Raw genomic sequence first — 26927 nt, 5'->3', positions numbered from 1 at the left:
TGTGTGTGGTGTGTGTGTGTGTGTGTGTATTGTAAAGGGAGGCTCCCACCCATAGACAAAGGAGCACAGGTCATAACCTAACTGGGCATGTGCAGTCATCACAGTGTTTCCAGTACAGGGGAGAATAGGGGTTGGGGGTGGGCGGTGAGAGAGGTGAGAGCAATAATTTGGCAGTCAGTAAGATGCATATCTCCTACGCATTGTAGAACATTGCCTAGGCGTCTCGGGATGCCCTACTCTGACAGTAGCATCTAGCTCTTGGCCTTATTTGTGCTTCATTATAGGAGCAGGGAAGCATAACTATTCCAGGCTTTCTTACTTGACTCCACAGCGGCCTTGGAGGTAGAGATAGCACTAAGGAACATAATCTACATTCCCTTGAGGCCAAGTCTACATGGATGTCTTAGGACAGTATTTCTCAAATTGTACACTATGTGGATCACCTGGGGAATCTAGAAAATGCAAGCACCTGAGCTCCTCTCCAGAGACTCTAATTCTCAAGTCTGGGTTAGGGCCAGGGAGCCTGCATTTTAACATCTCATCTTTGGTGATTCTGATGCACACTGAAATTTAAGAACCACCTTTCCATCTGATAATAAATGCACTTTGAAAATCAAAAAGCAGGAACCTCAATGATGGGATCCTCATCAAAGTGGATAGGAAGGGACACACTGACTATGAGGTGGTCCCTTAGGGATCACCCATGGTAAGTCCTGGGTAGGCAGGGAGCAGCATGAGGACATTCACCCAGACTCCTGGGAAAGGAGCCAAAAAAAGAATTTCTGAAACATTGTTGTTTTAAACAGGACTCTCCTGAAGGCAGACCCTGAGACAAAGATTTGAGGGCCAGTAGTTTAATTGGAAGTGATTCTATGAAGAACTAATAGGGGAGCAAGGAAATGAGACAGGGAGAAGAAAGATGACAAAACAGTGTATTAATCAGCAAATTACCTCTGGGACCTCTGGAGGTGATGGACAATACACCCACCAAAAGGGCCAGGAAGTTGGGGTCTTTGACTTTCAACTACCATTCACCATTAGCTTATAACTGCTTTGGGAAATATTAATTCCTCCCTAACTCTTCTGACTTGTCTCACTCCCAGGCTGAGAAAAAGTCTTCAAGAGGAGAACAGCATGTGCCTACAATAGGATGCTTTTGGCAGGTATAGGAAAGGTTAGTGCTGAGGGGATATGGGTAGGGCACCAACAGCATCTGCTATACTGCAATCACCTTATGTCACATATATAACACTTTAAAGTTTATGTATTGCTTTGACATACAACACTGCAGTTGATAAAACAAAACAAAACTGTGAGTTGGGCAATAAAGCATAGTTATGATAAGAGTGGACTCTGGAGTCAGATCGACCAGTTCTTCCTCTTCCAAGATGAGGTGACATTTCACAAGTCGTTTTACCTCTCTGAACCTCAGTTTCCACATCTGTACATTAGGAGTAACTAGGACACTTACTTTTAGGGTTATTGTGAGACCTAAATGAGAAAATGCTTTTAAAATTCCTAACAGAACACCTGCAATATAAGGGGATTCAACCAATGCTGCTTCCCATTCTCCCATCCCTATCTCTACTCATCTCTTGTACTCCACAGCATACAGCCCCAGTGTGTGGCACTGGAGTAGTTCTCAGTAAATGTTTCACAGCCTGGTCAACATAGCGAGACCCTATCTCTAAAAAAAAAAAAATTGCCTGGCATAGGAGGGAGGATCGCTTGAGACTAGGAGGTCGAGGCTACAGTGAGCCATGATTGCACCAGCCTGGACAATGGAATGAGATGTTCAATCTCAATCTCTCTCTCTCTCTCTCTGTCTCTGAATGAGATGCTCAATCTCTCTCTCTCTCTGTCTCTCTCTCTGTCTTGCTTTCTCTCTCTTTCTCTGTATATGTTATCTATATAAATATTCTGGAAGTCTTAAACAATAGTACATCCTGAAGAAAAGTCCAGATTGCCTATGAAACAGTAGAAGATGGTCTATTTAAAATAATAGAAAATCTGAAAAGTGTATTGCAGAAAGTGTACTGAAGGGGTGGGCACTGAACAAGTTTACATGCAGGGGATAGAACCAGGGAAGGCTTTCCACTGGAGAGAAAAGAAGGATCTTTATACTAGGTTTTGAATGACAAGGGGAACTGTTGCTGGCAGGGAGAAGAGAGGATTCCAGGTGGAAAGATGCCCTGGATAAAAACCTGGTGGTGGGATGTAACAAGACAAATATTAGCTAAGATGTATTGAGCTTTTGTTATGTACGAGGCATGGTGTTAAACGATTTTTTCACACACTTCATCTCATTGAAGCTTCACCACAATCCTTTAAGGTAGGCATTGTTATTGATTTTATATTCCAGGTAAGGAAATTGAGGCACAGAGAAGTTGGATAATTTGTCTCATGCCTCACAGGCTGAAAATGATAGAGCTTGAAGTCAAAATCTGATTTATCTGACTCAAGAACCCAGGAACTAAATGTTGGAAGCTGTAATAATAATTATTGATGATAACAACAGTCACTACTATTGTGGGATGGTCAGCTCCCACCATGAATTCAATTAAAAAAAGACTGAGTACCTGCTATTATTATGTATTATTACCTAAGTGGGGAACAGTTGTGGCCTGAAACTTTGGAAATTCTACTTTGTTGCTGGACATCCAGGGAATTCCCTTTGGTTTCCCCTAATTATTTTGCAAAGCTTTGTGCTTGGTTCATATGATCATGGCTCCAATTTTCGATTCCCTATCAGCATATGACATGAGTTGTCATTGTTTAATCACAAGTTGCTCTTGTGATGAATGTTGGATAATCAGAACAAAAGCACAGGAAAAATAATTAGAGGGAACCAAAGGAAAGTGGCTCACAGCCTTTAACAAGAGACTGCGAAGGTTTCTAGGACTCAGTCCCTGAAGCTCTGACAATGTATTTTGATCCTTGTCTGAATGCAAATGAATGAGTCCATCAAATCATAGGCAGCTTGTCACAGTGCAGGTTATTTAGCTAGTTAATTAAAAGTCTGAGTGAGCTGGTACCTCTCTGCACTGGGCTCTGAAGATAACCAAAGCTGTGTTCTGACCAGGCAAGTTAATTTAAAATAAGTGACCTCAATTGGGTAATGGCTGCAAGTTCAAATTCAAGAATCGCTATAATTAGTCCCAGATGGATCTTAATTGTTCTTTCAGGAAATAGAGTGGGGATGGGGGAAAGAGAAATGCCCAAGCCCAAAGTAAAGGTTATTAGCTATACCTTTCAAAAGCAGGGGGCGCTGATTGGGGCAGGCATAGTTAATGTTGTATAACAAGAGTTTCATTGCTGTCTTTCCAAATGCATCCCTTTAGATGTGGTACGTAAAATAGGTCTAGGTCTTTAGGAAATAAGGATTAAAATTTAGTGCTTTTAACCATGTGGTCTTAGGCAAGTTATTTAACCTTCTTATGTCTGTTTCTCATCTATGTAATGGAAAAAAAAACCCACTCTTAGTCCTATCTACTTCAGAGGATGAAGAAGCTACTTCAGGAAAAATCTTTGAAAAATATGGAAAGCTCTACAAGGCAGTGTTTACTCTTGCTTTAGTTCAGGAAAGTTTCCGAATAAAACATTTTTGTTTTTAAAGTATAAGCCTGCTTTAGGTGTGGTCTCTTATGTTTTTTTTAGCCTCCGTGATAAACCAGGTACCTTTTGAGCTACACCTCTCAGAAGGTGGAAGGATTATAGTGGGCAATATGTTTAGCACAATACCTGTATGGTGGTACATGATATTCTAATTTCTTAGATGCACCCACAGAACTGAACACGATTTTGGCTTTGTAAGCTTTTGGAGGAAATCAGAGAGCACACAAATTTAGCATTGTTTGTTATGAAATCGGATCCTTCTCCATTTGTGTTAATATAGATCTTTTACTTGAAATTACGTGCTGGCACAGCACTGTGGTACTGCGAGGTTAGTGTAAGCCACGGTGAGAGAAGGATGGGTTTAGCCTCACTCATTTTTTTAATGAATACTTGGGTTTCCTTTCAGTGTTCTGATACATTCTAATTGTCTGTATCTTTCCAAGCCCTGAAGCCAAAAGTAATAAGAATTTGTACAATGGTAAAAATGAAATAAGTTACAAAAAATCATAACGCAATGTGGAGCCTTGGAAGACCAAGAATTTGACCATCTGGGGATACACAAAATGACTACATTTGAAACTGCTGTTTTGTTTCCCCTTAATTCCACCTTTCAAGGGAAATTGTATACTGATGCCCATCTGAGTTCCCTGTAATGGAATATAAGCATTGAAAACAGACATTTACAACCTGTGCCTACTGACAGTAATAACAACTGTTTATCCATCAACCCTAACTAAAACTCATTAAAGGAGCTTGCTTTTAAATCAGAGTCTGCATTCTCTCTTGTTAGATGAGCCAAGCAAATAATGGAGTTGTATTTCCCAGAATTGCATTGCTATCTAAGGGCTGTGCTCTTTGCTGAAAAGAGCTTGAGGTCATAATGAACAAATAAACAAACAAAAAGCTCTGGCTCCCTGTTATTTTTCATTGCTGGGAAACACCCATCCGTGGCAGGGAGCAGCAGAGAACACAGCTTTGCTAGGGTTTTGCAAAAGTTTAAGTCATCATAGGGTGAATAGTCTTTTCTACAAATCTCCCTAGAGAGCTCCTGCTGTGTGTGTGTACCGTGAGTAAAATCCACAAAATGGAATGCATATAGGACTGAGAGTTAGTCTCCAAATGATAAACATCAGGACTTTTTTCCTAAAACAAGTCAAGAAGCATATTTATTTAATTCAACAAATATTTATTTAGTACTTACTAAGTTCCAAGCTGTTTTAGATGCAAGGGATATAACAGTTAACAGAACACAAAACACCCTGCCCTCATGAAGCCTTATATTCTGGTTCAGTTGTCTAGTGCACTTCCCCCTGTGAATTCCTATATAATCTTTACTTCTCATCTTTCCCTCAGTCTACTAATTATTTACCCAACTTAGAGCACATGTCTTACCATCCCAATTAAACAATATGTCTTTGAGGTCAGGGCTCCAGTTTCATACTTCTTAGAGTGCACATCATCCAGTACAGTTGCCTGTATGCAGATATACAATTAATGTTTGTGGATAATGAGAAAGGAAAGGACTCCAAAAACTGGGAAGAAGGATGGGAAGTAATATTAACTTTAAGTTTTATCTTTCTGGTATAGTATGCTTTCATGTGCATTGACTATCTTAATCTAAATGCTAATTACAGGCAGTTGGGTGGGATGTGAAATGGGGGTAAGAAGGCAGGTGGCCTATTCAGGTGAACCCATATATAGATGCTTATCTGGTCCATGTAATGGCATAGTCTTGGGTGGTGTGGCACCAAGAGTGTGAGCACTGGAGTAAAATCTGTGTTTAAATTCTTGCTCTTTCACTCGCTAGTTGTGTGGCCATTATGTATGTCAGTCTCTCTCAGCACCCCAGTTTCTTCACTGTAAAATGAAGGGAGGTAGGTTAATGCCTAAGCAGAATCGTCTCATTTCAGATACCCTGTTAGTGTACTGGCAGATGGAAAATGTCTGTTTCTTGAGGATCCGAAGGTCATGATGAAAGGTCAAGTTGTGTTCTGGCCAGTATAACCCATATTCTTATTAGTATCAGGTTTTACTGTTCTGTCTTATGACATCTGAGTCAGTTTCAATTTTTGAATCACCACTGCTTAGTAGTGTTCATGCTGACACATAAGTGGGGATTGTCATACTTATGCAATTATACATTTCCATCCCTTTCCAAACCAGATGATCTTCAATGGGTCCTTGGAAACTTAGTTCAACCAATCCTGAGGAGAAAGCCCTCCCTGATCTGAGTCAGGCTGAGTTAGGATGTTTCTTCTGCATTTCCATTAAGATCTGTGTTCCCCTCTGCCACTGCACTTATCACACTAGACGATGATCATCTGTTTACTTGGCTGCTTCCCTATAAACTATGAGTTTCGTGAGGGCTGGAACTACGTCTTATTGGTTTTTCACTTTTTCTTTACTAGTTCTTATCCAGGACTACAGAGATAGGCAGTGTGATTAGTCATGATGTCTTGCTTTTTATGGAGATCTTGAAATTGTTTCCTTATATTTCAGAGGATCTACTGGAAAGGATTGTGCATAATAGCCTTCTGTTTTCTTTTTCATGCGGATGAGAAGATAAAACCACTCACTTGTTCCTTCTACTCTAAATATTATTCCTATTTATGTAGATTCTATGAAGAAGACACTTGAGTAGTGGGTCCTTTTTAGTTTCCACAAAGAACCTAGTCTGAGATGGTTCTCTTTATGCAAAAACATCTCTGTTAGATATGTTGGATTCTCTTGTAATAACATTATAAACAGAACCATTCCCATGAAACATCCTAGTCTTCCTCTGGAGTACAGTAAAGGGAAATTCCTATCTGACAACTTTTAAGCTAAGCTCTGAACAAAGCAAATAATATGGAACACATAAAAACAGTTTGTAGACTGAACAGCTTTCTCTATATTTGGAGAAACCATACCATTTACTTTTGGCTCATAAATCCTCCAGTACCTAGACCATTATTAACATTGCTCTTTTTCATTAAAAAATATAGTTTGATGGCGCCAGGCATGGTGGCTCACGCCTGTAATCCCAGCACTTTGGGAGGCCGAGGCGGGCGGATCACGAGGTCAGGGGTTCAAGACCAGCCTGACCAATATGGTGAAACCCCGTCTCTACTAAAAATACAAAAAATTAGCCCGGTGTGGTGGCGCATGCCTGTAATCCCAGCTACTCGGGAGGCTGAGGCAGGAGAATTGCTTGAACCCGGGAGGCAGAGGTTCCAGTGAGCCGAGATCACACCACTGCACTCCAGCCTGAGCTACAGAGCGAGACTCCGTCTCAATAAATAAATAAATAAATAAAATATAGTTTGATGGCATGAAATTGTCATGCATGCATTCTTGACATGGGTAACAAAGAGTATGACCTGTAGGTCACTGAGTGCTAAAAACCATAGAAGAAAGTGGCTAGGATTTCATGTTTATTGTCTTTGTGGGGTTTAAGATTACTGGCTGTAGTTTAGCAAGCAGTGTTGTGGTGGAGGCTGCAGTTGACAGAGTCATTGGGGAAGCATACCAGTGGGAAGTTTTCTCAAGTGAAAATTGTCCTCTGACTTAGTTCCAATAATTTACACTCAATGCTTTATTTTCAACAGGTTGGGTGTGAGATGTAGCCACACCCAATTCCCACAATCTGGGAAGGAAACACGGACAACATTCCTCCTCCCTGATGAAAGAAAATGCAGGGCTGGGCCTGCTGCCACCTTTTATTGATGGGGTTAATGCAGAAGAGCTAATGGCTCTGTTGGGAGATGCACTTTTCTGCCACTGCTTGCAACTCTTTGAGTGGCTTGGTGGCGGTTGCCATGGACACCAAATGGTGAAGGGGCTTCAGTCAGGGTTTGAAGGATTATGTTGTGCTTGAGTAGGTAAGACTGAAATAAAGTTAATGTGTGTAAAAATAAGGTGTTTTTTTCCCCTTTGCACCTTTGAGGAAACAGCAACAAAGTATTCTCTCAAACAACAATTGATTTTATATTGGTCAAAGGAAGCAGGAGGAACAATTTGTTGAGTAGGAAGTTTTCAAGTTAAGCACAAGCAGTAGTTTGAAATAGGTCAAGAGGAGTGAAAAGGACCCTCAGAGCTGTTCAAAAGATAGTGATGGTATGGTACTTAAAAGTGCCCATTAAGAAGCTTTCTACAGTACCCTCGTTGGCTACCTAGTCCATTGTTTCAGTGTCTCTAGATCCTTATCTCTTAATCCAAGACAGAGTATTACTGAGGTCACACTCTATTTTGGTTTTTCTCTTATTTACCTCAGCAAATGTGTATGTCTTTTAGATAGCATAGCCCCCAGGTTCTGATTTGCAAATCCGTTCACCCAGTTATCCTTTTTCTGTGTCCCCATTCTTAATCTCAGCAGGCACATTCTGGGCCAATGCTGAACTCTGAAAGGGATCCCATTCTTCCTTTTTCTGTCCCCACTAATTATCCAGTTATACCTAGAGCTATGATTTCTGCTATTGAGATAATTAAAGGCATGAAAACAATTTCAGCTAAACCACTTGAGTTTGAATATACTATTCTTTTTTTATGAACAATTAATCCCACTATGGAAGGCAAGACCTTTTTGGCCTACAACATCATAAGCAAAGCACTTGCCACTCTCTTGGTGTTATTCACAAATCTAAACCTTTATGGTGATCATAGTGAAGTAACATTATACTGTCAAAGACAAACAGGAAGGCTTCTAATGTCCTGGGAGCATGTCCTAGCCACTTTCACAGGTGGCACGAAGGTTCTTCACTGAACTCATCTCTGACTCCACCAGATCAGTTTCCCTCTCTTGAGACTTACCTCAGATGATAGAAAGAGCTTTTAAATGCCTTTTGAGTCTCAAGCTCAGTGACCACACATTCCTTTCGTTATTCATTTTCTCCCCCTTAAGAAATGAGGTGCAGTGATTCTAATTATAATACCTTGTATTTGTAGACTTGCCCTCTCTGAGGATCTTAGAATACCTTAGAGAAATTGCCTGATTCATCCTAATGTCATCCCAGTAAGGCAAGAAAGGATTTTTATAGTTTATGGCTGAAGTTCCTGAGATGATGAAAGGTGAGGTGGCTGTGCAAGGTCACACAATGATCTTGAAATAGATAGAACTCAGCCAGATTGCTAGTCGTTGGCTTAATACTGGATTCCTTTAGGAAATGTTTGATCAGTTGCTATTCTTTTTTAGAGTAGGGTGGTGGTGGTTTGTATTTGGGAGGCTACAGATAATATATATTTCTAAATATATATATGTAATAGTGGTATCTGGCTATGAATCTCTTCCACTTTGGCTCCACCCCTAGTGATGTAACACTGTCACAAATCTCCTCAAGCCCAGCCCCCACCTGGGCCCATTGAATGGTGCCCCTCACTTGTCAGTTTGTCATAACCTTTGAGCAGAGATAGTTTGACCTTGCCAAATCTGGACTGAAGTAAAGCTGTCCCTGAAAGGATGAGCTTAATTTGACTGGACGGGCCAGGTGGTGGCTTGGTAACAATGACATCAAAGTAGTCTATGGCTGATTCCCACATTTGGTCTCATCAAAGTCCAGAACTTTGCACGGATCAATTAATGTCCTTTGCCCTTCCGTGTTAGTGCAGTGAAGAACTTGAGTCTGCACATTTTATTTTATTTTTTGTTATTGCTCTATTTGTATTTGCTTGATGCCTCTCAGTAAAGGAGCTCGAGAGTGTAAATTATTTTAAACAAAAGGGTCCTGTGGCAATGTGAGCTTGAACAATAACTAGCTTTTGTGTTGCTTTTGTAAACTATGGTTCTTGCAGCCATCACAAAACTGTTTGTTACAGCATCTGTTAGAATCTAGAACAAGACTCCTGTAATCATGCAGCTGTGTGATGAACACTCTAATTGCTACATTTTTGTTGCTCTTAATCTGGGAAAATTTCCTAATAAAGCTGGATGATGATTTTTAAAAGTTCATTAATGTTTACAAGCTAGTATTTCTAACTCACAGGACTTAATCTCTCAGTGTCTGCAAAGGCTTAACTGAGTGTTCACAGTGTAAGTCATACAAAGTAAGAGGTATTAGGGTTCTTTCTTCCTCTGCCAACTAAAAACATATTCACTGCCTATGGAGGGATGAAATAGCTATATATGGCTAGTGTTTCCTTTCCTTTTTTTAAAAGTATGAACTGGAGATCTCACTTGATTTAAGTGATGGGATTAACTCAAAATAAAGAGGATATTTGCATCAGTTTTATTGTTCTATTTGAATTGGTCCATATTTTTATAATTTTGGAATAAGATACCAGCCTTAATGCTAAAATGCGGCATTAAAGGGTGGGAGAAAAGGCCTTGATTTAATACATCTGTATTGCAATCTGCTATATGTTGGATCTGAGCAGTAGGATAACAGTGAATATAGATATAATGAGGAACTTATGATAGGCTTATGATACACAAACAAATCTCAGTTAATCAGAATCCAATTACCAGAAGCCCTTAATTAATAGGGATTTTCCCTAGGTATTTCCTAGAAGGGCTGAGGCCATATTTATTTATATATACATATGTGGCACAGCTTTGATCAACCAGAAACTCTTTTTAATGCAGACATTTGTTGTTCTGTGTTCTAAGGATAGAGGTAAATGATAAACTTCCAGGCTGTGCCCTGGCCTTAAGATACATTATCTCAATCTTCCCATCATCTCTGTCTCCAAGTCTCAGCAAAGCTCACTGATGTTGAGGCGTGTAAGAGTATCAGTCAGCTAAGAAATCAATGATGGTCACCAGCCTGGAAACCTGAGAAAGCAGGAAAGTTGATTCACACATTTTTAGATATTTATTATATTCTGACTTCTAGAATTATTGCATTGACATATCGCCCTACTAGATTGCAAGCTTCTTCAGCAGGGAAGACCTGTCCTTTTCTCCTCACCCTAGCACTGAGTGTGGCAAAATGGGTTGGGAATCAATCAATATTTCTTGAACTAGATTTCCTACCTTGTTTTTCACAGCTGTGGGAACCATAGCCTGATGGAACTGGAAAAGACCATCATATTCCACAGATTCATTTTACAGTTCAGGAAATGGAGATGTAGAGAGATTGATTTTTTTGAACTCATAGAGCTTGGGGCTAGAATCCAGCTCTCCTGCCTCAAGGCTTCTGTACTCTGCTCTACAAAACCCCAAGGTGTCTTCAGTTATCCCAACGACTCTCAAAAAGTTCCCTAATGAAAATTAATTTGAATTTGTGTTTATTTTAAAAATAAAACCCCCAAACCTCACAAGAAATAATCAAACATTTATCAGATCTTTGTTTAATGGGAGGAGGGAACTGTTGATTAAATAGAACATTTCCTTTTTGACCCTAAAGCTTCTATCATCTGAAATAAACAAGAGTCTTGCCGTTTCAAAGTAATGATATCGAATGAGTTTTTTTTCCTCTTTATTTTCCCAGAGGGGATTTGCTTCTAAACAGTCACAAAGCCAGTCTAGCCAGTTTAGTGTGAGGTATGACCAGAGAATCGGGCCATCTTTTTTAATAAGCTGAAGATAAAATTCCTAAATATAGAATACTGATGTCTGCTACTAACTCCTAGGATAAATATCTTTGCATTTATAGAACAAGTTTATTTAAGGCTGTCAGTGAGTGTCAAAGTCACCTAACCTATGTTGTTGAAGGCTTTTACCACAAGTAGAGTCTCGCTTGCTTAGGGCCTAAAGATATTAGGTTAGACTTAAGATAAACCATGTTTCCAATGAACATCTTTAAGAAATCCAACCATAGGTTTTGCTTTTGGGACACCATTCTGTAGTTTTGGGTGCATTATTCCTTCAAAATATTAATTCAGGTAGCCCAATAAGTGTTAAGTAATAGCATCAAATTGCCATGTCATTAGATTAAGAAATAGTGACCACGATTTGGACACCATGATTGGTTAGGTAACAAAAAGTGTCCTTGAAAAGGAAGAATAAGGCAACCAACTTGCAGAGAGACACCTGGAATGGCTGGAGGCAGAGGAAAAAAGGGAACAACCTACTAAAATACAGTAAGAGATGAAGGAAGGCCAGTAGGTTGTTTGGCCATGTATTGATCTACTCTGGAAGCTTGCCATTAGGAAATTGGGAAGCAGGGAAAGCAAAGAGGAATGGGATCTCCTCTTTTACATATAGTCCTTAATATGCACTTGGGAGAAGAAGATGGAGAGATATTATAGGTACTAAGAACACTTTCACCTTACATTTCATGATTGATTCAATCGTATGCAAAAATAAGTTCTAGGCTTTTCTAATTTCTTTCATTCTACCAGCATTTACATACCTAGTTTTTGTTATATTATTTTGCATTTGTCAAGATGCTGCTCTCTGACTTGAATCACATTGCTAAGGGCTATTACAAATACTTAAAAAAGAAAGAAAGAACTTTTATTTCTCCCAATAGTGCCTAGTATAGTATTCTGAATATAAGCCCTTGTGTGACGCTTGACCTCACAACAGTTGGCTGGCTCTTGTCTGGGACAGTTTCCATGTAAATTACAATGCCCATTCTGGAGGTCTGATCCCATTTGCCTTCCTTCTTCTTTATGAATTACCTCCTGAATATTCAGTGATTTCTTAGGTAGCTAAGCAATTACTCATCTACTCCAAGAGATCCCTTTCTGTGCACTCCTTGTTTCTCTCATGGGGGCATGACCTCAGATTGACCTCTGAAATCCAGGTAATAACATCTGTCATATCCTTTACTTGTGTTTGTCTTTTGAAGATGCTGAAAGACTTCTCAGCCAGCCCACACTAGACACAGGCTGGTAAAGAAATGACATCCTGATTTGCTTTAGGGTGGCTCCAGTATAGCTGTACTGTCTGTCATCTAGTACCCAACCCACCATAAAATTTGAATGTCATGGAGGACACAGAGACCTAAGTGAAGTATAGAGCCACTACTATTTAGTGGCGGAAGACTGTTTAACTCTCTGCTTATAACCATGTCTCTGAAAGCAGGTCTCTAGAAGAACTTTAGAATCCTCAGGTCTCTAGAAGAACTTTAGTATCCTAAGTATAGAAAATGTTTTAGATAAACTCTAGCATTGAAGAGTCTGATCAGACTTAGTGCTTCAGGGTAAGTTGTGGCAGTAGATGTGGAGAAGAGGAAGAAAAATTTGAGTAATTTACTTCTGTATCCCTGTCCCTCCAAATTTATAATTTATATTAACCATGGCTCCTGACGATTTCTTTTTCAGACTTCGGATAGGATGAAAGGGAATACTACGGAATAAGGCAAAATATATGAGGGTATCAAGAAGTCTTATAACTTCTGGTTGAATCTATTCTGATTGGAAAATTCTGTCAGATGCAAGGCCAATCAGAGCAGTGATTAACAGTACCTGGTGTCAACCTCCCTGGGTTCAAGTTCCATCTCTACCAATTATTAGTTGCATGACCTCTAAGTCTCAATTTCCTCATTTGTAAAATGGAAATAATATTTCCATCTACTTACAGGGATAATATGAGGATTAACTCATATGAGATATATAAGCATACACATATATACACATACATTGCTTAAAATAATATCTGAAACATAGTAAGCATTCAATACATATATATTTGTTATTAAAAATGGCCAGTTAGCATATGTGATTCAAGGTTTTAGTGCCTTTAATTATTTCAGGTGATGCTGAAAAATCTAGTTAATCCTCAAATTGTTCTTGAGCTTATCAATCAACATGTGTTTCCCAGTGTTATATCACAGGAAAAAAAAAAAAACAGAGAGGTTTTCTAACATGCTAAACTTATATTAGTGAGACCTGAGCATAGCCCAACTCTCAGACTTTGCTCTCATGATATGACCTTAGATTGAACTGATACCTTGGGGAAGCCACAAGGACATTGTTCTTCAGCAATAGTTCTCAAATAACTCATTTTCATGAACACAGAAACTCACCACTCATGAGCAAATAGCTATGGTTATCAGTTACTGAGTACCTACTGAGTGCCAAGCACTGTACCAAGTGCTTTCCACATATAATCTTATTTGATCCTCACAACAACCATGAAAGGAAGGTAGTGGAACAGTCTTTTAAGCTGAGAAAAATGAGCCCCAAAGAAATCGTCACCTCCCCCGTTGTCACACAACAAGGAAATCAGGGAGCTAAAATTAGAAATCATGTCTATTTGATTCCCGAGCTTGTGTTTACTCAACTATATGGCAAACAAAATATTCCAAAAAGAAAGAATGCTAACCCAAACTGTCTTTTGGATTGGTAAGTGAGCTTAATGTTCTACATGGAACATTGAGAGTAAGGGCTGGAATAAAAAGGGACCAACAAAGTGGAGAGGAACGGGGCAGTACCACTATCTGCTGAGTGAGGGTGAGGCAGGGAGCAAGCATGTAGCTATAACATTTTTGCTTCACTTGTCCTAGGTCCAGCTGTAGGCAACAGTGCTCTAGTGACCACAATTTCTAGACATATTTTGAAGTGTGAGCACTCTCCCCCTTGAGTTACAGTCTCATAATTTAGAAGGGCCCCTAATGTTGTTCATCTTGCTTATACTGTTTTATTTAGGAAACTGACTTACTTTCATTTCTTAAAACTACCATCTTCAAAGTGACAGCCGGGGTTTCTGAAATGAAATCTACCTGAAGGATTGACCTGCTTCAGGAATCTGTCCTTAAGAAATGCTACCTTCACATCATCCATGATGAAGTGATTTTAGCCTGGAATATCTCAAGGGGAAATTATACATTATATAATATTTTAGGTAGAACGTTGAAACATACTGGTTTGGGCCCCACTAAATTAGCACATGCTATAATTTAGGCAGAGGATATGCTGAGACTTGTCTGTAAATTTTCTATGGAATAAAGAGAAACACGGTTAAGACTGAAGGAGGAATGTGTAAATCTTTTTAAGGGGACAGCCTTTTAGATATATAATGAATAGACAAATTAGAAAATACTTTTATCTATTTATTAAATAAGTCTTCTATAAGGATATTTACTGGTCAACACACAGGATTAATTTGGAATATTTGTATATTCTTGAAAACAATGTTAAGACATATCTAGATCTGAATTTTCACTAATTCAGTATGGCTTCACCTTCATATAGCCTGAACTGGTGAGATTTTACTGTCTTCATTTCCTCTCTGTTTTATAATGAGTCGTTTCTAATATTGACTCTGTCTCTAGTCTAGTTAAGCTCATTTGCTCTGGTACTGTCCTTAGGCATGCGGAACAGTTGGTCAGTGCTCTTTTTATGGTAACTCTTTATACTTGAGAAGGTGATTAAACTACCTCTTGGCTCTCTTTCACCAGGCTAAACAACCCCAAACTCATTTAGCCTTTCCTCACAGGCCCCATTTTCTAACACTTTTATCATATTTTTGCTGCTCTTCTTTGGATCTTCTCTAATTGTTTTGCAACTGTTTTAAGATTTAACCTGATAAGCAGGCCAAATCCAAGTTTTGGCATTGGCTAAATATTTATTTAATGAGCAACTTACAAATTAAAAGAGGTGGTGCAGTGTAGGGGCAAGAGAACTGTATGAGGAATCAGAAGACTTGAGTTTTATCCTTGCTCTGCCACTTAGTAGGATTGAGCAGAGGGTTACATTTAAACAAGTCATATAAATGTCTCCAAGTTTCAATTTATCATCTGTAAATTTGGGATAAAACATATCTGCTCTGCCTGCCTCCTATAGTGAGTGTCAAGTCAGATTATCTATGTGAAAACACTTTGTTTTGGCATCAAAGCACTGTATAAACACTACGTGTCAGGCACCTTTCTAAATGGTTTGCATATATTAACTCATCATAGTACAGTTATCACTCTCACTTTACTATGAAAAAATGGAGGCACAGAGAATTGAATAACTTGCCTTAGGTCACAAAGATAGTAAGTGACAGAATCCATGCAGACTGGCTCCAGAGTCCATGCTCTGAAACGCTGTTATGCTGCTTCTCTGAATAGACATTAAAGATGCAACAAAGCCATAAGATATATATTACTGTGGTGGAGGATCTCTTCAGAATAGATAACTCCCAGAGAGGCAACCCTTTCAAAAATTAATGTTTAGATTGGTCACTGAATTGAGTAAGGCAGCTGTCCACCAGTGAGGAGAGCTTCATAAGCACAACACAATAATAGGAATGCTATATTGGGTTAGGCCAATGGTTCATTCACCCTTGTACACCTAAACCTTCTTATGGAAAGTGCTCTTAATTCTTGAATTCAGGATATACAGTCTCTAAATATTCTCTATGTGCCCTACCAACCCTTCATGGTTTCATCTCTCTCTAGTGCTGTCCTTTTCTATGTTAATTCTTATAAGTTTGGAATGCTTCTCTGGTAGATTAACTATTAAATAGAGATGTGAAAGACAGATTGATACCTAATTGAAATTTTCCCCTAATGTAATCTCAAGGGTTGAAATAGTTAAAAGTAAAAGAGCTTTGGGGAAAAAATATTGAAAGAATTTTGATTTACCTTATGTATTTGAATATTCACAGGGAAAACCAGAACTTATATCATGATATGAGGAGGTTATGCTATATAACACTATGTTGAAGACCTGCTTATATTTTAAAATTGCACCACATTGAGGCATTTTTATTAACACTCATTGGACATAGAGTACAATATAAACTTAATTTATGCCAAAATCTGATCTATAGGAAACAGTGTTATAGTGGTGTAACAGGCTCTTCTACCTCAGATAGTGGTATGAAATATCATTTTGTGGGAGGCTGTAGAAGTTTCCTTCCATAAAAATGATCTCAGAGCTGAATACGCTCTTGGAGGATGGGAGCATCTCTAGGGAGAACTTAATACTGATTGGATTATAAATGCTATCATTCCAATCAGGATCTGTATAGCGAAATATGATAAATTTATCAAAAGACTGGTTAGGAACCAATGAGAAAGGTGATAGATATCTCTGTATTTTAGTATTCGATGTCTTTAAAAATGTTTTCTATAAATAAATATCATGTTGAAGTTGTTGCTTAATTTAGATCATTTGTTTAATGAAAATTTATTTTCGTAAAATAAATTATGGCAAATTCACTAGATCATTGGAATAAGCTTAAGCGGAAAGCCACACCTTTGAGAAAATGTGTACTTTAATAATAATCACATTGTGTAACTGTAGGTACTTTTTTGCCTCTGGATGGAAATACAGCAAAATTGCAGTGGAACTTCTGAAATGTTCTTTTTCAGTATCCATCTATCCATTCATTCATTCATCCAACACTATGTGCCAGTTACTCTGTTGGACACTGGAGATATAATAGTGAACAAGATAAATCTAGTCTTTCCCTCATAGAATTTATGGCCTAGTAAGAACTCCTTAAATGGCAGAGAAAACAATCATGAGTTGATGGTTTTATAACAATTTTTTGAAAAAGGGAAGAAGAATAAATGAAAGTAACTCTCTATCCTTACCTAGATGTTGCTAAAACTTTTCTTTGAACAATGTTTCCTGAAAAATTGTATAGAAAGTGTTTTAAAGGATACGGTGAATGTGCATATAGAAGAAAGGAAGATGGAGAAGTATGACATGAAAAGAGAATAGAGTTTTTGAATGATACTAGTTTAGTTTTCCTGAAAGTGTCTAGTAACAATGATTGTTTTTTTCTGTAGCATTTTATGCTTTTTAAAGCAATTACACCAACCATGTGATGTAGAGAAAATTTTATTTTCTCCATTATGTAGATGAGAAAACTGAGGCATAGATATTTAAGTGCCCAAGGTCCCACAATTATATAGAATTCAGAGCTCTACCCACTGCTTTTCTATTACATAATGCTGAAAAATCCCAGACTGCAGTATAAAGTTCTATAAAATCCAAAAGACTTTAACAGAGTATAAGATATCTAAGAAGCCAAAGTCACTAATACAAAAGAAGAAAAACAAAGTATGACAAGGAGGATGTTCTTCTGCTTTGGGCTATTAAGTAGGTCACCCACTAAAAGGCTATTTTGGTATAAAATTTTAGAGGGCATGTAGTACATACACCAACATCACTGACCTGATTCTTCACTTTCAAGATCTAAGAAAATCAAAGGAAGGTATTTTTTTTTGTGGGGGGGGCGGGGGGGAAGGGGCAGATAGATCATTTGTGTAGCTCTAGAGAATGTTAGTTGAGAAACTTGATTTAACCAGGCTAGTGCTCTAGATTTTCTGTGAAGTATGATTCACTAGAGGGTAATGCTGATCTTAACAAGGGGACACTTTGTATTTCTACGATATAGAGTCAGCAATTTCCCTCCTTCCCTTTCTCCCTTTGTCCTTTCCTCCCTTCCTTCCTTCTCTTCCCTTCTCTTTCCTTTTGTCACCTATTTTCGTTTGCATTTCTCTTCTTATGGGGGCATATCTGACAAATTATTAATATTTAATTTGCTATAAAACAGCTCTCCCAGGCAATAGCTGCTCACTATAATTTCAATCTCTGAAGCTGTTTTGGCCCCTAGGTACACTGGAATTGAATTAGAATGGAAATGTTTCCCTTACAGTTTTGTTTATGGCAGTGTGGGCACTTTGTTATTAACTGGCAAATTGAAACTTCTAAGGAAAGTAATAAACTTTCTTCACATTTCAGCTTGACTCTACCCTGAACAGATCTGGTTTAGGGTGAAACATTTCTTCTAATATTTTTTAGTCTTAAATTTAAATATCCAAGCTTAATAATGAATATATTTTGGCCCATTGAATTCTATTTTTAAAAGCATAAACATTTTTCTCATATGCCACATCTTATTTAAAAATGGTCTTGCTCTGTTGCCCAGGCTGGAGTGCAGTGGTGCAATCATAGCTCACTGCAACCTCTGCCTCCCGGGTTCAAGCGATTCTCGTGCCTCAGTCTCCTGAGTAGCTGGGATCACAGGTGCCCGCCACCATGCCCAGTTAATTTTTGTATTTTTAATAGAGATGGGGTTTCACCATGTTGGCCTTTAAAATAACGTAATTTTGTTTGAGACAGAGCAAGACTCTGTCTCAAAAAAATTACGTTATTTTAAAGTAATGCAAGATCTTATTTCTCCTTTGAGAAATTATGGGACAGTGATAACTTGTTGCCCACATTGTCAGCATGTAATGGGTCTTAAATGAATATCTGTGGAGTGAATGAATTAAAAAGTTATAAAATGGGAAAAAATGGTCTTAAATTGTTCTCTCTCTCTCTCTGATCCAGAGGGATAATCTGCAAAAATATAGACAAATTCAAAACTTAGTGAGTACTGTCCTGACAGTCTGTCTATCCATAGTTATCAAGAATGGGTGGTGATCTTTAGAAAGGTCTGGAAATAGTATGTATTCCAGCAATGAGGCTCCTGAAACAAAAACCCTATCCCTCTGCACTACTTAGTCCCTTGTCTGTTCCCTGTTGGGAATAAGGTATGGGAAAGGAAGGGGATTACTTTGAAAGCCAGTTGTCTATGAAACAGAGGTGTGGAGGGATATGTTTATCTGATAGGTAGCATTAAATTGCAAATACTTCCAGATTAATCATGGTATGCAATTTTCAACAGCTTAGATTTTCTTCTCTTTTCTTTCTTTCTTTTTTTTTTTTTTCTGCAGCCACTGGGGAGGAAAAAAGGATTAGAGAGACTATCAAAAACTGTTGGCACGTTTAGTCTGTTGGCTACTTAATTTATTAGCAGATGTGGGAGCTGCCTCAGGTTGATAATTTAACATGTTGGCTGGCGGTGAAATAAATCTCAAACGTACCTGTTCCAAAATTGTGTTAATCCTTTCGACTTCGCAGTCAATCAAGTATCGCTTTTCCTGCCTCCTGTCCATTTCTTCAATGATGCGCCTGAATTCTTGGACGTCCTTTATGTTTCCCACAGACCTTGCTGTCACTTGCCAGTTGTTTTGCACTGCTGCTTCCATAATCGCTTGGAGGATGGAAAATCCTGAAGGAAGGAAAAACAGCTTCAATGATTTAAAAATCTTTCTGTAGGTATTAAAGATTCTACTGAATTTCTATTCACAGTCCATCAGGTACCTTTGAACCTTATCCATTATGGAAAGCAGGCTTACTCATAACCTCAGCCTTAACCCTCCAGACAGTTCACACTTCCATTTTGTTGTAAAGGAAAGAAGATTCTACAACTTTTGGGCACCAGGCATCAAGTGTCTACACGAGAGCTCACAGCTGAATTATATTATCTAATTGTTTTTATTGACATGCACTATCAAAATATCTATGGAATAAAATCAAGAACTTCTTACAACTGCCTGCAATTTCCTTACTGCAGTTGAAGCTCATTTATTTCATCTTCTATATAAGCATTCTGGCAAATTAGAGATAACTTCAGTAGAGATAGAGCCTCATTATAATATGGCTTCTCCTTACATAGAAAGACTATCCAACAAGGTAAATTATGTCTCCCAAGTAAAATAATTTTATGAAAACCTGAAAAAGACAGTCTATAACAAAGATATCATACTCGTGAGCTCTTGATCACAACATTATGAAAAAGTTCAGTCATATTAAGCTTTCCTGAGTTCTTTCCCTTTCTCAATTAAATTTACCAGGAATTCCTTGTTCCTTTTTATCTAATTTACATTAGATAACTGTTAGCTACTATTACCCTGGATCTATGTTGAATGAGAAAAAGAGAAAAGATCTGATGCTTGAGTTTTGGGTAACCTTTTTGGAGTTAGAGTTTAAGAAGTTGGGACGAACAAAATATCTAAAGTGTGATCCATAAGAATAGCATAAGAATTTTCTACATGCTGGTCTTTTAGAGTATTCATGTCTCTAATATTACATTGTGTCTATAGTTTTGCTTCTGGTTCGAATCCGTATCTGAATATAACTTCAACTATAGATATAATTTTATTGGGATATTGCCAAAAGCAGCTCATTTCTTCCCATAAACCTAAATAGTTTTTCATTTATATTCAAGTAATGACTAATGGGAGTGGGTGACAGGGATGATTTGCAAAGCCAAAATGATCCATGCCATAGCAATTTGATGACTGGAGGAGAAGAGAATGGGAGAGGATTGCGATGCCCTTTGAGCATATTCCAGGTTCTGTGCTGTTTCGGGCTCACCCTTTAGTGTAAGCAGGCTACAATTCGGAATTTTCTTCATTGTACCATAGAAAATGGTATTGACATTTGAAGAGCACGCTTCAGGAAGATGGCAGCAGTGACTCAGCCGGTCATTATGACTCCTTTGTGTGCTGGGTGTATGCAGGAAGAAGATCACAAATGAGACCCAAGCACTTGGTAATTTCCAAATGAGCAATTTCAGCACAGGAGCTCAAAATTACAGATCAGAGTAAATTACCATTGCTTTAAATGTTAATTCTTTCTCTTTTTAAACCAACCACGCATATTTATTTCTCAGATTTACATTTTCGTGTGGGTTGTTGATGTGCTCTCTGCTTCAGTGGGAGTTGAGGGGACATGGTAGGCCAAGGCATGGGATTGAGAAATAAACATAGGAAGAAAGAGATTAAGGCAATTGAAAATCTTTCTTAAGCAGTGCACGCTAAAGCCTCATTATTTTGAATCTCACTAATTAAGAATTTATGAAACTTCATCAAGGACTGAGTTGAATTTTACTTTTGTACTATTTACGAAGAAAACATTGGCTAAATAATAATGTTAATGAAAGTGGACAGAGTCTTTAATATATTTAAAGTAAACTTTTTTAAAGGCCCTTTAGCAGAATACAGCTGTTCATGTGTTGAATCAAAATAAGCCTTCTCGTAATCTCTACTCATTGGTCTTATTCCACCATTTGGGATGACGCAGAGCAAATTTAACCCCTTTTGCATGTGTCAGTCCTTCACATTTTTGAAGGCAGTTAGCATGTTTCCCCTTAACATTCTTTTCCTCAGGCTAAAGATGTCCCAGTCCTTCCACTGTTACTTTTATGGCATGATGACAAGTTCCCTCGCTGTTCGCTGTCTCCTATGAATATCTGTCAATATTTTATTGATCCTGATAATTCCAATGTGATCTGATCAGTGTGGACGACAATGAGATTATTGCTTGCTTTGACGTGGGTTGTTATTTTAGCAGCCTTTGCCAATATTTTTAAATACCCAAATTATATTGTTAATTAGTATCAAGCTTGGATTCAACTAAAACATGGCAGTTCTCTCCATAAAAATCTTTCGTCTGGAAAGACTCACCATCCATGTATCAAGATTTATTCCATTCCAACTTGCTTTTATCTCCCTTTGTTTAATCCCTCACCCCATTCCAGTCCCCACTTCTCCCTTAGTTTCAAATTCATTCAAATCTGGAAAATGGCCTCACTCACTTATTCAGTACTCCAGGCAGCCACACTTGTCTGTCCATTTAACAGACACATCTGTCTACACCGGCAGACCTTTCTGGATTATCTTCTTTGCCCATGAAACTTCCTTTACTGACTTCTCATTAATTTCTCCAGAAATGAGTAGATTTAAATTCATGGTAAATTAATTATAAGCAATGGAGAAATGGGTTTAAAGAATTATGTCACAGACATTTAAAATTTTAAAATAAAACTGGATAAAGAAATTATAGTAAATACACATAGAATACTATGCTATTGTTTAAAAGACAGCTCAATCTGTATATACTAACAAGAAAAGATTTGTACAGTATATATAATATATTGGGTAATAGGTAATAATAGAAAAACAAGCTGTAAAATAGCATTTATGTTATAATTCTATTTTGTAAAGAAACTATATGTTTCTAGATGTGTGGAAAAAATCTGAAGGAATTGGCAGAGTTATCTCTGAGATGTAGGATTACCAAGAACTTTTATTTTCACTGTCACTTATTTATGTAAAATTTGGCCCTTTTACAAGAAGCAGGTATTATTTTCTGTAAGTACAAAAACAATAAAGATTAAAAAGAAGTACAACTCATGCTGTCCTCTCAGAACATAGGCTTCTGGAAGACATAGATGATAGATGAGAGCTCCTCTGTAGGCTGCATACTGCCACAAATGAGAGGCATTTTACTAAACACTGACTTACAGATCTTTTTATACTTTTGTTCTTTGAACCATGTGAATGTATTACCTATTCAAAAATTAAGTAGAAAAAGCACACTGCTTTTTAATGAGGGCATGTCTGGGGCCTCCTGGGCTATGAGCCTTGCTCACATTTTTTGAGCAAGTCAGAACCGTGGCTGAATACTGCAGTGTCTTTTACCATGCAGAATTTCTCTGTGTTTGCTTAAGCATGTGGCTGTGTACTATAGAACCCTGGGGGGAATGGTCACCTCAGCTCAGTACCTGTCACTGAGCAGCCCAAGAAAAGCTTTAATTTGTTTTCATACCTAATTTATTGTAGTTTGACTGTTTCCTGATGAAGCTGACCAAAGAGAGTAAATATGCGCTTGAGGGAGAAAAAAAAAAAAAAGAGAAAAATCTGACGCAGGAGGCAGAGAAAAAACAGGCATTGGTGCTTGTAGGAGGAGAGGTACGTAACAAACCCTTGGTTTTGTAAAAATAAGCCTGCTGTTTTAGCAGCTTCAGAATTGTCATCCACTCTCTGTGAGCTTTAACGTGCCCAATTTTGCAACACTAAAAACTACTTTTACTTGAGCAGCAAATTCTCTCATTCTGATTCCAGACTGCTGTTGCTATCCACTTTCCCCTTCTTCCTTATTTTAAAGAATGGTAGTTACCATATAGGTAAGTGGGTGAATGCTAGATTGTCATCTGCATTATACCAATATAACATAGTTTGTGGCAAGGAGTGGGAAGGAAATTATGGATGAAGAACTGGGCTGCAGCTATGACCAATTTAATCCTACTGGAGTGGTGGTTGGGCTACTCTTGGCAAATAAGGTGTGACAATCTTGGCAAAGGGTAGTGTGCTGGATGCTGTGCTGTACCACCCAGATCCTCCTTCAGCACCATGTAACTTATTCCTTCAGTTTTTGGAAAAGTTGCAGCTTAAGGTTATGACCGTCTCCTGGGGTATCCTGCATCCAATGACTGACTGCCACAGGATAGAAAGGCACAACCCTCATACCCCCAGCGAGGTAACTCTAAGGGTAAGTCATCCTAGCTTCAGAGCTCCCTGAAGGGAGCTGAGGCTTTGTTATGACTGTACCATAGCTCATTTCCTCTTTGTGCCCAAACCTGCGTCCTTCTCTTCTTCCCACAATTGCTGACAATGAGAGTACCAGCCAATAAACTTCTTGCATGTGAATCTCTATTTCAGTTTGTTTCTGGGGGATTCATCTGTGACTGTGAGGTTGACCTCATGACAGGGATAGCATCAGATACAAAAAGACCTCAAATATACAATTGTCAAAATCATTTTCACAGGGGAAAGAAGGCCAGGATTTTGTTCAATGTATAAACAAGTGAAAAACCGCTCCATGCTGAACACATTTAGTATTTGATCTGAAAACACAGAAGAACAGTAAGTAGGATATTGACATATGGAAGTTCATAATAAAGATACCCAAGAAAATATAGTTGAGGATAATTTTGTTCCTGTTGTGCATCTTCCAGCAGGGACTATCACCACCTGCTGTCAGCTGTGAATCTGTACCAGATCTCTCAGAGCCACATCATTTGTACTTCTGACGGGGTCTTTTACAGTCCCCCAAATGATGGAAGTTGCTGATATTGATGAACTGGCTTCTCATGAGTGTTGACATTTACAGCAATTTGAGCCTGGCTGTGATTCTCAGAGGGTTTGCCATAAAGCCCCAAAAAGGTTTACTGGCCCTCTCGAAATGTTCTAGAGAGGCAAGTTGGTCTTTTCCAGAGGGTAATTCGATAATTTTCCAGTGGCCTGTGCTAGAAATTACCTTGTCAATATTTTCAGGTTGATAAAGAGAGGCTTAAAGTGGCCCATGAAAACTCCTGTAGCTTACAATTATTAGACATAGAACCACAGTATTACAGGCTAGTACTCTTACAGATGACTCAGAGAAGTAGGATACAATTTTTAAAGCTCTGTAACTCTTTTCAAATGAAATTTTTGTGGAAGCCCAATATCTAAGACAGGTAAAAGTGGAGCTTCTCGGGTTTGAGGGGTGGTGCTCAGACAGGGGAAGTGACTTGCCAAATATCACACAGTTAGTTTAGACTCTAAAGCGAGACTGGAATCTAAGCAAGCAGAGCTGGAGCTAAGGTGAGGCAGGTGAAGCACCTAGGGTAAATATTCAAGAAGGCACTCTCTGTGGGTTGCTCAAGTGCAGCCTCACTTACCTTGCCCTAGTATTGACCCTGTAAGCAAGTCTCTTGGCTTCCAATTTAGTGGTCTTCCAAGTGCATCATGTCCAACTTACTTTATAGCTCTCATTTTAAGATGACCCTTAGCAACATTTTGGTGTGGACAGAATTTAATTCCTCATGTCCTTTTCTCTTCTCTTTCTGATGTCACACAACATCCTGATGTTTGCTTCCCTGTCTCCCCAGTACCTTGAGTAGGCCTATCACTACCAATCCCAGTCTTTTTCTTCCTCTTTCCCCATATTAAAACTTTCCTATCCTATGCTCAATTTCCTCAGCACCATTCCCTTTTCCAGGTGCCAGTGTAAAAATAGCTAATGGCATAATGTGTTATCCTTTCAGCGAACACACGTACGTTTTAGCAGTGACCTTAACATGAATGAGTTTCGAAGGAAAACAAAGGAGAATGTTAACATTGTTTTTGAGTCTGCCCATCTTATGGGGTCATTCAGATGATGAATTTGAAAGTTGGTGATGTGCTTGATGATCTTACGGAGTTTAACAAATGAACAGCTTGTAGATATGGGGTATCTCAGGGGCCAGTGGAGTGGGAAGACAATGGTGAGACAGGTCCCCAGAAGGTTAGTGTCCATTCCTGTCTATATTACTCAACTGAAATCAGCTGAAAAAACCATTTCTTTCTTTCCTTTTCTGTGTCTTCACCTACCTCTGTGGCTTTCAATGCTGGTTGCACATTACAGTCACCCTAAGAAGTATGAAAAATGGATGGCCAAGGCTTACTCTGGAGTAATAAAATGATGATCTCTCAAAGTGATTCCTGGGCTTTGTTTTGTTTTGTTTTAATCTCCCTGGGGGATTCTCATGTACAGCCAGAGTGGAGAATCACTGACCTATTCTAAGGGCTACCCAATACAAATGTGGCATGTTAAAGCAGGCCTTTTTTTTTTTTTTCCTGAGATGTTCTTCATGACCAGCAGAAAGGTTCTGGGTGAGAAAGGCATGTTTCAAGAAGGGCTATATACCACCTAGACATCAGCAAATAAAGACACAGAGGCAAGAAGGGAGGGCTCAGGCCAGGGTTACAAATTGCTTCTTCCTGTGGTAGATGAAGAATCTGGAAACCTTGAGTACAGTATGTGGGAAGCAAACCTAGATGTACTCAAAGCACTTTACAAATATCTTTCCTTTTCTGAGGTAGCATCTGGGTATTTCTCTCTAAGTATAAAATTAATATGTTCTGTTTGGACATTTGGAAAAACATAGAAAGTACAAAAATTAAAAGAAAAAGTGTAGGTGACTTTATCCCTCTTTACATTCTATTTTATATAAATAGACTTCACACTTTTTATTTTAGCAAAATGGATTGTAATGCAGTCATTGATCACTTAACGATGGGGATACGTTCTGAGAAATGCGTTGTTAGGTGATTTTGTCATTTTGCAAACATCATAGAGTGTATTCCACAAACCTACATGGAATAGCCTCCTACACACTTAGGCTATATGGCATAGCGTATTGCTCCTAGGATACAAACCTGTACAGCATGTTACTGTACTGAATACTGTAGGTGATATGGTTTGGCTGTATCCCCACCCAAACCTCCATTTGAATTGTATCTCCCAGAATTCCCCTGTGTTGTTGGAATGGCCCAGGGGGAGGTAATTGAATCACGGGGGTTGGGCTTTCATGTGCTATTCTTGTGATAGTGAATAAGTTTCACAAGATCTGATGGGTTTATCAGGGGTTTCTGCTTTTGCTTCCTCCTCATTTTTCCTTGCCGCTGCCATGTAAGAAGTGCCTTTTGCCTCCTGCTATGATCTGAGGCTTCCCCAGCCATGTGGAACTGTACGTCCATATTAAACGTCTTTTTGTTCCCACTTTCGGGTATATCTTTATCAGCAGTGTGAAAACGAACTAATACAGTAAATTGGTGCCAGTAGAGTGGGGCGTTGCTGAAAAGATACCCAAAAATGTGGAAGCGACTTTCAAACTGGGTAACCGGCAGAGGTTGGAACAGTTTGGAGGGCTCGGAAGAAGACAGGAAAATGTGGGAAAGTTTGGAACCTCCTAGAGACTTGTCGAATTGCTTTGACAAAATTGCTGATAGTGATATGAACAATAAGGTCCAGGCTGAGGTGGTCTCACATGGAGATGAGGAACTTTTTGGGAACTGGAGCAAAGGTGACTCTCG

General features: G+C 38.6%; 1 protein-coding gene across 6 annotated transcripts in view; it reads right to left on the bottom strand.

Moving 5' to 3' along the window:
• The window catches only part of GRIA3 (glutamate ionotropic receptor AMPA type subunit 3), a 310569-nt gene that overhangs the window by 146579 nt on the left and 137063 nt on the right, over positions 1-26927 (bottom strand). For all 6 annotated transcript variants that reach the window (XM_030806409.1, XM_030806407.1, XM_030806406.1 and 3 more), the window contains one exon: positions 19287-19474. In XM_030806409.1, the coding sequence (XP_030662269.1) occupies positions 19287-19474 (188 nt within the window). The remainder of the gene's footprint in view (positions 1-19286; positions 19475-26927) is intronic.

Source organism: Nomascus leucogenys, chromosome X (assembly GCF_006542625.1).
Source record: "Nomascus leucogenys isolate Asia chromosome X, Asia_NLE_v1, whole genome shotgun sequence".
NCBI lineage: Eukaryota > Metazoa > Chordata > Mammalia > Primates > Hylobatidae > Nomascus > Nomascus leucogenys.
This window is presented reverse-complemented; position numbering and strand designations above follow the sequence as displayed.